The sequence below is a fragment of the Symphodus melops genome (genome assembly GCF_947650265.1).
Source record: "Symphodus melops genome assembly, chromosome: 9".
In the NCBI taxonomy this organism is placed as follows: Eukaryota; Metazoa; Chordata; class Actinopteri; order Labriformes; family Labridae; genus Symphodus; species Symphodus melops.
Window position 1 is genome coordinate 14,962,776 of NC_136699.1, and position 15,231 is coordinate 14,978,006.

General features: G+C 42.5%; 2 protein-coding genes across 3 annotated transcripts in view; both read left to right on the forward strand.

Annotated features, from left to right (window-relative positions):
- Window positions 1–15,231, forward strand: part of LOC306829490 (A disintegrin and metalloproteinase with thrombospondin motifs 2-like) — a 103,779-nt gene that overhangs the window by 78,992 nt on the left and 9,556 nt on the right. Inside the window, exons 5-19 of one of the 2 annotated variants that reach the window (XM_079352536.1) lie at window positions 5,372–5,455; window positions 7,069–7,225; window positions 8,204–8,309; window positions 8,426–8,569; window positions 9,074–9,206; window positions 9,886–9,915; window positions 10,981–11,094; window positions 11,194–11,339; window positions 11,572–11,747; window positions 13,450–13,583; window positions 13,674–13,797; window positions 14,305–14,385; window positions 14,469–14,632; window positions 14,754–14,910; window positions 15,043–15,178. In XM_079352536.1, coding sequence (XP_079208662.1) covers window positions 5,372–5,455; window positions 7,069–7,225; window positions 8,204–8,309; window positions 8,426–8,569; window positions 9,074–9,206; window positions 9,886–9,915; window positions 10,981–11,094; window positions 11,194–11,339; window positions 11,572–11,747; window positions 13,450–13,583; window positions 13,674–13,797; window positions 14,305–14,385; window positions 14,469–14,632; window positions 14,754–14,910; window positions 15,043–15,178 — 1,886 coding nt within the window. The remainder of the gene's footprint in view (window positions 1–5,371; window positions 5,456–7,068; window positions 7,226–8,203; window positions 8,310–8,425; window positions 8,570–9,073; window positions 9,207–9,885; window positions 9,916–10,980; window positions 11,095–11,193; window positions 11,340–11,571; window positions 11,748–13,449; window positions 13,584–13,673; window positions 13,798–14,304; window positions 14,386–14,468; window positions 14,633–14,753; window positions 14,911–15,042; window positions 15,179–15,231) is intronic. The other variant, XM_079352537.1, reaches the window with a different exon arrangement.
- The window catches only part of LOC306829495 (uncharacterized protein), an 87,470-nt gene that overhangs the window by 57,178 nt on the left and 15,061 nt on the right, over window positions 1–15,231 (forward strand). The gene's annotated exons all lie outside the window — the stretch shown is intronic.

The following is a 15,231-nucleotide window of genomic DNA, read 5'->3' on the forward strand; positions in this document are numbered from 1 at the left end:
AAAATAACAGTAAGAAATCATTTATAATTTCACATTGTTTTTCTGTGATACTGGATAAAGAGATCACCAGAGCAGTGACACAGTATGAAAACAGAAGGCAGAGAAAGATGTATCAAGAAATGTTGTAGTCTTTTGCCAAATCAGCAGATCACTTTCCATCATATGTGGACAAGTAATGTCAGTAAAGAAATGATAAGGTAGTTTGACTGTTGTCTTCCTGAACAAAAGTAACTGCAGCTAATCAGCACTAAATGTTTTGGCTTCATTTAAGACAAGGTGTTGCACTGTCCATTCTTTATACGGTCTGCAGCCAGAGGGGAAGCATCACCCAAGCTTTGGTTCAGGTTTTGGCTCCAAAACTCATTGAATAGTTTAGCTTTGACTATTGATCTTCGAGTGTACATAAACCCCACACCTGGATGAAAGCTGTAAAAGTAGTACCTCATCTCTGATAAGGACATTGCACGTCTTTATACATCCTCCTGTTCTTCAACTGTCAAGATCCCATTGTTGTTACAACAGCTACCAGTTGTTGATGCTTCACTGTATATGGATCGTTCCACTTTATTAACAGAAAATGATACACTGGATGCAAAGTAGTACCATTCTATGTGAGGTAGGAATGAGTTGTCCAGTTGGTGGGTCTGTTTTGCGATTTACAGGAAGCAGGCTTGGTTAAATAGTCTGACTTCAGCAGGAAAGGAAGGACCTGCAGTATCTCTCCTTCAGACACCGCGGGTGGCGAAGCCTGTCACTGAAGGAGATGCCCAGTGCTGTTACAGTACCATGCAGGGTCCAGGGGGCAGCCCAGGACAGAACTGGCCTTCTTCACCAGTTTGTTCAGTCTGCTCCTGTCTGCAGCCGTGGTGCTGCCGCTCCAGCAGACCACTCCGTAAAGGATAGCTGGTGCCACCACTGAGTCATAAAAGGTCCTTAGGAGTGCTCCTTACACGTTTCGAAGGACCTGAGTCTCCTCAGCAGGTGAAGTCTGCTGAAGAGGAGCTGTGGTTGGTTTTTCTGTTAATCTGTCATGCCCGGACTCAAGGTGTCAAAGCAAGCTGTCAGGGGTTAATTGAAAAAAAAAAAAATGTTGTCTGACCTATGTTTTGCTTAATCCTGTAAACCATTCGGTGGGCTGTTCCTGTGGCAAACACTGTGGTGATAGATTAAGTGGCTCATGGTGATCTTTCTGTCTCACCTTTTAATGGAGACATCTAGAGAGGTGTTGCGACGTGATAATTACACTCTTCATGGATATGAATAGTCTCTGCTTAGGATGGAGGTGTGTGTGTGTGTGTGTGTGTGTGTGTGTGTGTGTGTGTGTGTGTGTGTGTGTGTGTTCAATTTAAAAGACGATATAGGTGTACTGGGTCACACTTTGTGTACATCTTTATGCTTGTTGTATGTAATGAAATAGTTTCTGTTTTAGGAGGTATGGTGAAGTGGGGCAGATCTCATCTTTACCCAAGCATCTTTTCACTGTTGGCAGTGAAAAGTTGTATTAAGAAGTGGTAGGAAGAACTGGGAAAGCATCGGTAGTCTGGGTAATAATAGACACCTTGTTAGCAGGAAGTGTCGCGGATACATGTAGATGCACTGTCAAAGTTAGAGCTCAAATTCTGGGTCCCACTTTTTAAATATTTTCATGTGTGTTGACAAGGTGTAGCAAAGCCATCGAATGTCTTATTTAATTTATGTAGCACTCAAGCCAAATATGACTGATGACTCAGTTCTGTCTCATCAGCAGCTGAGACTGTTTTTAATACATGTTTTCATTTTGTTGCCCGTTTAGTTTTAATTCCCCAGACTAGTTGATTTAAACTCTGGTGCCCTGTTTGTTAAACAGTGGATGACTGTATGAAATATTACCCCTTCTTTAGATAGGCTCATCACTTTGTTCCTGCCCTTAATCTTAGTATTCTTTTGGAAGATTGCAGTGTGTCTTAATGCTGCAGATTTGCATTCACCCTCAAGTTCATAGCATCAATGAAATGACCATAGAGATTGGCTGTTCTGTTCTATTTAATTCTATTCTTTAATCCAGTTGAAGGTCTATTTGAAGTATTTTGTCTGTAAACATGAGGAAAACAAGCTTCATTATGACACACATTATCATAATAGATTGTCATGATTCACATCTAGTGTAACATTTTAATTAAACCTGTAACTTATGAAATGCAACGATCCCTGATGAGGCCTTTAATGTCGCTCTTTGCTCCTTTTTGCTAATATCCTCCTACCTTCTACCTTCATTTCCTCTCCCTTCTCGCAGAGTTAAGTGACAGACACTGGCTGCATTATTTATCTGATCGTAATGATTTTGTGCCTTGCTGACCTATAGTCCAGCATTAACTACTGCACACACACACACACCACATAGTTGGACAGATCTAGACTACCTTGTGTACCGGCAGCCTGTGAGTAATGACACCTGGCGTCGCCCTTCAGTACGTTAGAAAGCCACCATCAGAATTAATGACATATATGCAGGTTTAGTGGTTCACACTGAACTTCATGTGTATGTGTTTTGTGACAGTGTGCTTAGGTGAATAAGTTTCAGTAAATATGGGGGTGTGTTTGGGATTATAAAAAGTAAAGTCATATCACATAGCTAAATTTAGTAGTGACAGGCCACAGTCTGCCTCCTTGCATGTGTGTGCATTTGTATGTCTCATTAGAGTGGAACTTGTATTGTCGAGGTCACCTGGAAGTCAACCGCCCCTAATTGGCCGAACAGTTGTCAAGGAAACAGGCTGGATCAGACCAAGTGTGGACTGACCCACCCAAGTATCTATGTCATCTCAGACGCACAAACAATTCCCACCCCAGCCCCCCATCCCCATTCCCACCCCAGCACACACACACACACACACACATACACACACACACACGGACACACACACACATACACTCATACAGAGTCATTGTGAGTCAATGTCTTGTACTTTCACTTTGCCAAAATAATGAGGGAGAAAGACATGTTTTAAGAAATGAGAGAAAGAGACAGAAATACCAGCAGGTAGCTTGACAGACGGCTGGATGGATGTGTCAGACAGACAGACAGACAGACAGACAGACAGACAGACAGACAGACAGACAGACAGACAGACAGACAGACAGGTGAAATGAGAACTGTAAACACACACACAGCATCTCAGACAGTGTTGAACTAAGAAGAGAACAGAACTTTCTGTTTGTTTTGTGTTTTCGGAGGAACAACACATTTTTTCAAATATGTAAATGAAGCAGCTGAAAACATTAAAATGAAAGTAACTAACAGAGCTCCTACCTGCTGGTCCTCCATACTTCTCTTTACAGACCATCATCAGGTACTAAAATAAAGACCGAAGGTTTTCCAACTCAGATTGTTCATATTGTGTTCATTGACAGTTACTCTTAAAACGTGCTTGTCCTTTGAGTATTTCAAACTCAGACAATTTCAGACTTGTAAACTTACATAATGGTGGCTGTGGCTTAGTTGGTAGAGTCGTCGTCTCTCAACCAGAGGGTCGAGGGATCCCCAGCAACATGGTTGATGTGTCCATGGGCAAGACACTAAACCCCAATTTCCCCGGGGCTTTACCCACAGCGTATAAATTTATGATGGATTAGTTACTTCCTACTACTTAGAAATCCCTTCCATCAGTGTGTGAATTGGGTAGATGTGACATGTGTTGTAAACACAGTTTGAGTAGTCAGAAGAACAGAAAAGGCCATATAAGCTCAAGTCCATGTACCATAGAGGAAAATATGTTGCCGTTTTTACACGACTAAATAAATCTGACACCTTCAGTTTCCTGAAGTTGTGTGTATAGCTTTTTTTTACTTCTTCCTCAATTTTATTATACTTTTTTTATTTCCAGATGAAGATCAGAAAGTGTCATAACTTCCACGAAACAATTTAAAGCTTCGGTCGTTTTAATTTGTTACAGTTTTTATAAAAACAAACACATTGTTGCCACGAATGTCATTCCAGTGATATTTGACCACTGTAGCAACTGAGCTTTGCATGGTGGCAACTATTCAGATGGTTAAGAATAAATTGGAATAATTGACCAAACAGTTGTGAAAATGATGTAAGCTGTAGCTGTTTTAAATTACAGCTGCGTGTATATGCTGATGTAATAAAATCGATTTATTCCAGGCTTTTTGTGGTCAACAAATTAGGGTTCTGACTTTTACGATCCCTGCTATTTAGTTTTCCTCATGGGATGCAGACATTTCTGACTTTACAACACAAATGGAACGGAGCATTGTATTTCTCCGTCATCTTCTTTAAAAAAGAACTTCCTCTGCAGCTTTGTGCTAGATTTGTTTTCTAAGAATCATCCTTTCCTCTCCCTTTTAAACTCCTTCTCGTGTTTCATTTTGCCTCTGTGCTCCTTCTCCCCTCTCTGCTCAGCTGCTTTCCCTTTGCCTCGTCGGCTCTATAGCATTTCTCAGCTCCCTCTCTCTCTCTCTCTCTCTCCCATAACTTTTCTCTGGGTGTGTCTCGTTTTTGTTCCTCATCTCTGTACCTGTGTGTGTGAAAAATGTGTGCAGTGTGTGTCTGTCCTTTTCTCCACAGTGTGTCCATCAGCCATCTCATTACTGCTGTCTGTTTTTACATCCCTTTGCCTCATTAGGCACCGCACACTGTCACTGAGGACAGCAGGCCGAAACTCCTGCGCCAATTTACCCCTCTCTTTCTCTCTTACTCTCTTTGCGTGGGTGCGTGTGTGTGTGTGTGTGTGTGTGTGTGTGTGTGTGTGTGTGTGTTTGCGTGTGTGTGCAAGAGTGTTTGTGTGTTCTTAGCCAGTAAAATGCTCTCTGCATCTCCCTTGTCAAACATTACCTCGTTTCCTTGCATTAGGCTCCTCTCTTCCTTTGCGTCTTTCTACCTTCATCTCCCCTCATCTGTGCTGATGGGAAACTGAGTTTCTTGCCCTTCCCTCACCTTCATTTTGTTTTTCTCTTTTTCGGTTCCTTCTATTCTTGTCTCTCATATCACTGTGTTGCTGGGAGAAAAAAAAGAGTAAAACCATGTTTGCAAGAAACAGTGGTTCCAAACCTTTTTCCTTAAAGCAAAAAAAACAAAAAACAAAAAAAGAAACATCAATTGTTATTGTTTTGACTCCAACTACATACCTGGTGGCGCATTTGAAAGTGACTCTAAATGAGATTATGATTATTTCCTGGATTTCAAAACATTGCGACTTGAAAGACTTTCTTATTTTTTTCTTTCATAAAAATCTTAAAAGCATTATAAAAATGTTAACTGGTATGTTTTTGCATCGTAAAAAAATTCCTTTAGCTATGTGACTGGAATCTGTTGTACTGTATAGCTCTTACTGAGATTTCCATCCCCTCGTGTTTCTCTGTTTGCCTCCAGGTGAATGAGATATACCATGACCAGTCTTTGGGGGCCAAAATCAATGTGGTGCTAGTGCGGATTATCATGCTCGGCTACGGCAAGGTAAGTCCTTACAAGACATGAATTCTGCTGAAAAGTGGACTGAAACAATCTTTTTAAGTATCTACAGTAAGCACAGCCAAGTCCTGCACACGCACACACTTTTAAACAAACACACAGACACAGGCACGCACATGTGTGCATGCGCACTCATCAGCACGCACTGATGCCCGGAGCCTGTTATTCCAGTGGACTGAGCAAAAGAGGAACTAAAAGCATGTAGCATCCCAGGGGAGTGTTTTCAAGTCGCACGCCTTCACAGTTCAGCACCAAAGCACACAGAAATTCAGCCCGTTATGCAATCAGCCTCCCTCCCAGCAGGCTGCAGCAGAGAATCATGGGAAGTCCAGGCAAAGATAAACAATCAATGATAGCCCTCCCTCATTCATAAACACAGAAACCGGACGATAGAGGTTGCATCGTTTTCTTCATCTCGACTGTAACTCTATCTGTCTGTCTGTGCTGAAGGGGAGAAGAGAGGACAGGAAGAAGAGAGACAGAGTGAGAGATGGCAGGAGCTGCAGAGGGCCGGGATTACCCCACAGGATGATTCAAGTGATTTTATTGCTGGATAGCTGCTCTGTGATATACTTATGATGCTGTAGCCTTATCTCTTTCTCTGCTCCCTACATGTCTACAGTCCCACTGGAGCCCTGGAAACACACACTCACACATACACACACACTCTCCCACATTGGTCATTCTGGACCAGCCCCTTTGCAGCTTCAGCCAAAGCTCTGGCTGTCCATCATTCCCAATTACCGTGGAAACAGAGCTGCACCCAGACAGCCTGCAGATTGGCTATGTGACCCTGAAAGCAGGCGCACCCACACACCCACACTTTTCACAAACTCTGACACAACATGAACACACGGCACACGAGTACAAATCCATCTTTTAAGATGATTAAATCCCACAGAACACGCACACACACATTCACCTGATAAACATGATAAAGCACACACACGTATAGTGCACCCTGTCTGAGGGGTGTTTGTGCCGAAGCAGGCCATATGTCTTCACTGTACACACTCACACCTCTCACTGTTTGATTAAGCAATGCACCGTGCAAGTGAGAAAAATGTAGAAAAGAGACGAAGGAGGCGAGAAAAAAGGCAAATTAATAAAGGGACGAAGCAGAGGGTAAGAAATCTTCAAAAGGACGAGTAAAGCGATGAAGGGGGTTTTGGCATATTTGTGTTTGTGTAAATTAATTTGTTCATAAGCAAATATGAGGTAATCGGACATGTTTTGGACAAATAGTGCATGGCTTGTTATAAGGGAACTCTCTGTTCAGTCTCATGTTCATTATTGAAAGCGTCAAGCTTACAGGATCCTAAGCCTTATTGTGTGAGAACTGTGATCCCTCAGAGTGTTTGAGTGTGCGTGTGAGTGTGATGTGTTGTACACCTCAGCAAATTGCAATATCGGCTGACAACATATAACATTGTGTCACTGCCCCCTACAGGCGAGATTCAGATGTTGTTTTACAGGTATAGAAATCCGAAGCAGGTTTGGCTCCTTGTTTTTGTGCATTTTTATATCCTCTGCTTTCATTTTGTGTCTGTGTGTGTGTGTGTGTGTGTGTGTGTGTGTGTGTGTGTGTCTTGTCCTAGTCAATGAGTCTGATCGAACTAGGAAACCCCTCTCAGAGTTTGGAGAACGTGTGTCGCTGGGCCTTCCTTCAGCAGAAGCAGGACACAGGGGATGCTGAGTATCACGACCACGCCATCTTCCTCACACGGCAAGAATTTGGACCCACCGGCATGCAGGGTAACGAAAGACAAACACAATCCTTCCCAGCTGACATATAGATACACCCTCACAAGGACGTAAAACTTCGAAGCATGAGCACAAAGCTCCCCTCATCCTCATGCAGCTGCAGAGTGCACTGTGGCTTGTGTGGTTGGTGGTTTCTCTGTGCAGCAGAGTGCAGGCTAACAGGCAGGCCCAGGGGAGCGGCCTCTAAAGGCAGGGGCCTAGCTATGCAAAAGCCCTTCAGCTGCCCTTGGGCTCAGCCTTCAGCTGCAGAAAATCAATAAGCTGAGCAAGGCCAGCCACAGTCCTACAATTAAAGGCAGCATAGGACAGACAAGCACACAGGGATCTGAAGAGCGGCATATGTCGAGGAGGAGCACAAGCGTTTAGGGTTAGGATTAGACACACAAACATGAACACTTTGATGGTTGTGTGTGAAAGAGTGTCGTGTGTGTTAGTAGATTTTTTTTTATGCTTACGTTATAGCTCAAGAAGAGAAACTCCTTCACACTGCTCTTGCTTAGTCTCCATTAAAAAATAAATGGTTGTTTTACACATTAACAAATGTGATTCTGAGAAGTGAGCAGATGAGCAGTGTGCATGATTCCCTTTTGTTAAGCTATCATTAAATCTCCTACACTTTGTCCTGAGGCCATCAATCATACAAAGAACCATCTCTCCTTCACTTGACCTAACCATGTTGTACATTACATGTACTTGTCCATACATACATAGCTGCCAAGGTACGGTCATTATCATGTGATATGATTATAAAACTATGTTTTATTAAATATGAGCTTAATCATGGACAGATCAGATCAGGCATTATAAAGAGGTTGAAAACAATACTTTAACTTTAAATTGATGCTAGTTTTCACATGCATACTGTATGTTCAAAAGAACTTTAAAAGCGTACATTTGGTTTCCAGTTGTCTTGCATGCATACAAGTGGAATTTCTCTCCTGACAGCAGTCTCTCTACCTGGTTTCCTAGGTTACGCCCCAGTGACGGGCATGTGCCATCCTGTCCGGAGCTGCACTTTAAATCATGAGGATGGTTTCTCCTCTGCCTTTGTGGTTGCACACGAGACCGGACATGTGTAAGGGCATTTTTTCATAATAATGACTTTATGTCTGCTGTCATGGTTCAAGCTAAAAGATGACAAAGCTTCAACTTCAAACAATGCCCCCCCCCCCCCCGCAACAATCTCTGCAGTTTAGGGATGGAGCATGATGGCCAGGGGAATCGCTGTGGAGACGAGGTGCACATGGGCAGCATCATGGCGCCGCTTGTGCAAGCTGCCTTCCACCGCTTTCACTGGTCCAGATGTAGCATGCAAGAGCTGGGACGCTACCTGAAGTGAGAAACATACACACAATACTTTTAATTGATAGTAGATTTGTGTGTAATTGGATGTTTTGTAAGATTGCTATCCTTAAAATGTTTGTAATGCAAAGCACAAAATGCTCTGTGTTTGTTTTTGACGTTAAGAGAAACCATGTTTTAATGTCAGGGTGAAACATTCAATAAATACAGATTATACGGGAAGAGTTATGTTAGACTTTACTACAAATGAAACACTTCTATTAACAAGGCTCGAAATTATTGATTTTAAATAGAGATAATTTGCTGATTTTGTTTAAATGAATAGAAGCTTAAGTAAATTTTTGTAGGTTAGACAAAAAAAGGTGGTTTGACAACATTCCCGTGGCTTAAGTAAGACACTTCAAGGAGAAAAAAAAAATGTTATATTTAATAAACATAATCATTTGGTTGATAAGAGAAATGTACGTTAACTCCAGGACATATTTTGATTACGAATGAGCTTAAAGATTTAATACGTTTCACTGACCCCTCTCGCAGCTCCTATGACTGTCTCCGTGATGACCCTTTTGACCACAACTGGCCGTCACTGCCTCAGCTCCCTGGTTTGCATTACTCCATGAACGAACAGTGTCGCTTCGACTTCGGTGTGGGCTACACCATGTGCACCGCGGTAAGACATCCCCTTCGTCCCCCTCTGGTTTCTTTACGGACAAAGCTAGATTTAATTAGCTCTTAATGTACTAACAGACCAACAAGTTTCAGTCGTCACTTTATTTTATGAGATGATTCATTTTTTTTGACAATTCAGACTCAATTCAGTGAATGTACTAATTATTACTGCTGAAGATACATTTGTTTGGGACTTCTTGAGCTCTAGAGGTTTTGCCCCCTGACATCTATTTCTGATCTACACTGTGTTAATCAAGTCACACGTACACATATATTCACGTTCTTCTGATGTCCTCTGCTTTCCTCTCACGGCCCCATGGTGGGATTGGCATCTTGCTTAAAAGCAGGTAATTGTTTTTTGTAGCTTTTTCTTTTCTTCTGTTCTTAATTCCATTTTGATAAACAAGAATTATTTGAACACAACACTTACCTATTGCCTACGTGCCTTCACGTTAATGTGCCTCAAGCAGTAAACACCTAACACAGATGATCTTCACCCAGCTCTAGCATCGTGACAGACATTTTCCCCTCCAACCCTCACCCGTCACCCACTCTGACTGTGAAACCCCAGTGGCACACTGTTGGGAGCTTGTTGCTTGATTGACAAAGGGCTTTTTAGGGAGGCTTTGCACACATTGCTAGATTACCCTCTATTCTCTTGTCAAACCCATTCCCCTCAGCTACAAAAGGCGGGCCAGTCAGGAACGCAGGTAAGGTAACCCCTCGTCCCCGAAGACATGTGGCCCGTCATTTGTTTTCTCAGATTTTCTTTTTTCTATTTGTCCTCTGAGGTTGTAGTTGTTTGTAATGTTGCTCCTTACTTTTCTTTTTTACTGTTTCTCTGTTCTACCCATCGTCATGTTTTGGACCCTAGCCTGCAGGATTCTAAAATGCTCATATTCAGACAAAGGGGCTTTAAAATCCCTAAAAACAATGTGAGTCTTCTGGTTCAGTGGCGTTTGTGCAACTCACCCACTGAACAGCACCATACCACAATGCTTTTCTTGTAAATCTGTGTTAAATCACAGCAGCTCTGGCAGGAAAGCCTCATTATATTGGCAAACTCATGACTATAAAGGAGTGGAAAAGGTTGGGGAGATGACTTTCCCATTCAATGAGAGAAGTCTGAGCCAGAACAGAGGCTGTTTTTCCATGTTTCACTTCAGCTTTTAGGATCCTCCAGTCTGATGTCATTTGGTGATTACCTACCACAGTGTAGCCATTGATTGCTACTCACCCTCTGACCTAAAAAGGTTCCCCTGGGGTCTTGGTGGGTGGGGAAGTCTGTGGAAAGGAGGGCACGCCCCCCTCAGACACTAGACTGCAGGTCAGTTTGGTGGTATCCTCATCAATGGTTTATATCAAAGAATTTGGTCCGTTTTCTGTGTTTAGGGACCTTTTTAGAGGTCAATGAGACCTCACCTTTTGGCCGTTTTGACCTTTTGCCCTCTGCCCTCTGACCCCCCCCTCCGTGCCCTAATTAAACTGCAGGCTGCCTCATTCGGAGCGTCTCCTTTCTCTCTCATCCTTTGGTTTAGTTTGCATGTATGGCTGTGTGTTTCTCAGTGGAGCGCAGTGTAAAGTGACACAGTGCAGGGTCGGTGTTGTTATTGTTGGTTATTAAGTGGTTGTGTTTCTCAACCCATCTCTGTTCGTACTTCCAGCTGTCTCATGATGGTTGACTTGTGTCATTGAAGGTCACCCTTTTACCCAGCGTGTGTTCTGTCACGTAGGGCTTCAGATAGTAAGACACAGTCTCTCTCTCTGCCCTGCAGTATCGCACATTTGACCCATGTAAGCAGTTGTGGTGTAGCCACCCAGACAATCCCTTCTTCTGCAAGACCAAGAAAGGACCGCCCATCGACGGCACCATGTGTGGGAATGGGAAGGTATTCATACACTCTTTTTCCTTGACAAACATTTAGTTGTTCTCAAAACGTACTGTACCTGCAAAACAACTGTCTTTTTGTCTTCCTGGTCAATTGCAGCATTGCTTTAAAGGTCACTGCATCTGGTTGACCCCTGATATTATCAAGCAAGATGGAAATTGGGGTTCGTGGAGTGAGTTCGGACAATGCTCCCACAGCTGTGGTGGAGGAGTTCAGTTTCGCACACGCGATTGTGACAATCCAAGGTAAAAAAAAAAAACAAAGAAAAGAAAACGTGTCAGCAAGTGTTTAAAGTGTATGTGTGTGTAAATTGTGGTTTTGCAGGATCTTTAGTCTGTTTCTTATTATGCCAAATTCAGGTGACGTTTTTTTTCTTTATTTGGCAATTAAATGAATCTATGATTTGTACAACTGCGTTTAATGTGTTATCATAGAGCATAACAAATGTATGAGTACTCTTCCCTGCAACTCTCTCAGACCAGCCAACGGAGGCCGCACCTGCATGGGAGCAAATTATCAGTTCCAGATGTGCAACACCAACGAATGTGAAGACATCTACAGTGACACAAGAGAGGAGCAATGCCACGCCATGGACCCTCAATTTGAACTCCATGGCAACAAGCACCACTGGTTGCCTTATGAACACTCAGACCGTAAGTTACACCTGCAGCTGAAGGGGACGGGGGAGGATAAGTTGGTCAGGGTAATGGCAAACCCAAATTGTACTCTGGAAGTTGCAAATGAGAATGAAAGCCAAAGGGAGGAGGCAAACATAATTGTTGACAGCAGTTTGGGTTTAAAGGCTTTTATAAATAGGCTGCGTTCTGTTATGGTCATTGACATCTGCATGTCCTGCTGAGAGGTGAAGCTTCAAGCAACGGCTACGCCCTCCCATAAAAACACTCCATCCCTTTGAAAATCTCTTGAAAAACAATCTTCTTTGAACTTGGCTTCTACTCATCCCCCACCCAATCGCCGATGTCATTTCAACCTCACTGCCCCCTCTCTGCTCCTTCATCTTTATCGGCGTCCACACATCAGTTGGCACAAAGGACAAACTCTCAGATTCACAATTTGGGATCCCGTCTTGGAGTTGTCATGTCGAAAGCACCTTCATTGTTTAATAGTTTTCAAATGTGTTTGGTTGTCTTTTAATGGAGGCGTCGCTGCTTTTTTCTGACCTGATAGGTATTAAATTATTATCCACCCAAAGGGCAGCCCATGAGAAAGTGCTGAGCTGTCCCTATCTAATCACAGGTCACGCTACACACACTCCTCTAAAAGACGTATTATTCAGCAAGGCTTCCTGACTCTCAAATTAATTCTCCGAGTGTGTGTGTGCATGTGTATGAGCACTGATGTGTGTGTTTGTGTGCGTGAGAGGGTGGGACAAATTGAAGAGGAAGGTGAAATTGAATTCCATTCATTGTCTGTCATCTACAGACAGTGTGAGAAGGTAAAACGTGTGTGTGGAACTTGAGTATTTGTTTAAAGACATTTGACAAAGAGCTACTTTTGTGTGCCAGTATTTCTCAGGTCAACAGTTATACTCTGAATCAACGTTTTTATAAAACATAGGGCTGTACTGGCTGTGTGGCTTTTGAAGCAGCCGTAAAGAGACACTGATCACAGAAAGCAAATGTAGCAAGACTGCAGGGGTGTCTGTACCTTCAGTTAACCCTTTCAGCCTTCTTAAAAAAAAAAACTTCATTCATCATTATTAAGATTGTCCTGAAATCAAGCTTCTTCGTTTAGGATAATCTTCATTATCATTATTGTCATTGTTAACGGTTGAAAAGTGACATGTTGGTGTGAGGCTGTGTGTGTGTGTGTGTGTGTGTGTGTGTGTGTGTATATATATGCAGATGATGGTCCTGTATATATACACTCTTTGACTACTCTTGATTTTGACTTAGACTTAGGAGTCTGTATTACATATAAACAGGCCTATGGTAATATATGCATTGGTTGTTTCATGCATTCTCTGCTAAACTTGAAAAAAAAAAAAGACTTTCTCCACCTATTATGTCATCTACAGTAACATATCTGCCACCTGCTTATTAGTGTCACGGCACAAACATCCAAGGTCTCTGGTTAGAGTGCTACTGTAATAAACGTGATGCAGTGGGAGTGAGCATTCTCACTGGGACGAAGTGCCAGGTTCTGTCTCTGGAGGATGTATAGTATGAGTCACACAGACAGACACAATTAGACCGAGAGTCACGCTGACTCATGGGAAGCTCATTCTGAAATGTTTAAATAATTACATGCTGGTTGTGAAGATGAACCCATTAACAAAACAGGGGGAACATTGTTTGAGTAATCTGAACATGTTTTTGCATTGTTGTTTCACAGCTCATAAACGCTGCCACCTGCATTGCCAGTCCAAGGAGACACGGGATGTGGCCTTTATGCAGAGGATGGTCCTAGATGGCACACGCTGCTCATACAAGGACCCCCATAGTGTGTGTGTGCGGGGGGAGTGTGAGGTGAGTGACGCTATATGTTTTATGTGTGTGTAAGACAAAGACATCTGCACAGATGGAATTGTGTCAAACTTTCCATGTTGTCATGAACAGAAAGTGGGCTGTGACCAAGTGGTGGGCTCATCGAAGCAGGAGGACAAGTGTGGAGTGTGTGGAGGGGACAACTCTAGCTGCAAAACCTTCAAAGACACCATCACACGAACTGCCAAGAAACAAGGTAAACACACAATGAGCTTTGTGTAAATCTAAGACCAACGTTGATTCATTTAGTGTATAAGGCTGTTTACTAGGGGTTAAATAGCTGGCAAGTGTACAGACTCTCCTTTTGATTACTCGTGTTTAAATATATATCGCCCTCTAGAGGGGAATTTGTATCAATGTTCAAACTTCAGCAAGATTTGAGATGAACATTTTTCATGTGAGTCGAATGTTGCCAGGATTTTCATCAAACCTCATTCTCTGCACTCGTATTTCACAGTATATTATCTAACCTTTGACGTGGGGACAGACCTACATTACCACGTCAACGTTCCCAGAATCAGATGTTTGCTCTGGCTGGGAAAAAAAAACACAGACTTTGAGGGTTTTTTCAAGCGAGCAGAATTACTTGGATGGAATGAGTCGGAGCTCTTTGCTGGATTATCTTATAGGCTCTTAGACAGGAGAGAGCTACAGTAAAAATGTGATTTTTCGAGTCACGAACCAGATGCGTGTTGCCTTTCAGGTTACCTCAAAGTTCTCGAAATTCCAAGAGGAGCCAGACATTTACTGATCCAGGAACTGAAAGCAACCTCACATACTTTAGGTATGTGACATTGTTTGTCTTGTAATCTATATATATTTGATTTATCAAAAATGTCTTCAGTAACACGTGTGTTCCCCTCACAGCTGTGAAAAATGTGGCATCTGGACTGTTTTTCTTGAACGGGGAAAATGAATACCCAGAATCTCACTCAGTCATAGAGAAAGGCTTGGAGTGGGAATACGAGAATGACAATGACAAGGAGACTCTTCAGACTAGTGGTCCGCTCAGACATGGAATTCTAATCATGGTACACATTGAATTATATGAATATTATATTAAACTGAGTTTTACAGAAGCTATCTTTTTATTATCTGTCTTGTGCTCGGTAAGTGTTTTTATTAAATTGTCACTGGTATCTGTGTTTTCAGATGAAATTATATGGAGATGAGGATGTCAATTTGTCCTACAAGTACATGATGAACATGGACAGTGACTTGGCCATACAAAACAACATGTTGGTTGAGGACAGTGCCTATGAGTGGGCTCCAAAGAAATGGTCCTACTGCTCCAAGCCCTGTGGTGGAGGTACAGTACAAGCTGTTGTTGGATTTTTGCTTCTCTTCCTTATTGCATTCTGCATGTCTGTCTCTATCTTGCTGTGCTTAGACTTACGTACTTACTTAGGTACGTTTACAATTCCATCCGTCATTGCTACAGGTAAACAGTACCTGCGATATGGCTGCAGAAGAAAAGTTGACAGCAAGATGGTCCACAAGAGCTTCTGCAACAAATCCAACATGAAACCTCGAGGAGACACCAGAGATTGCAACCAGAAGCCCTGCCCTCCACCTATGTATGCATTGTATTTAAAAACTTAAGAGAGCCATACAAAACTGCAGACGACCT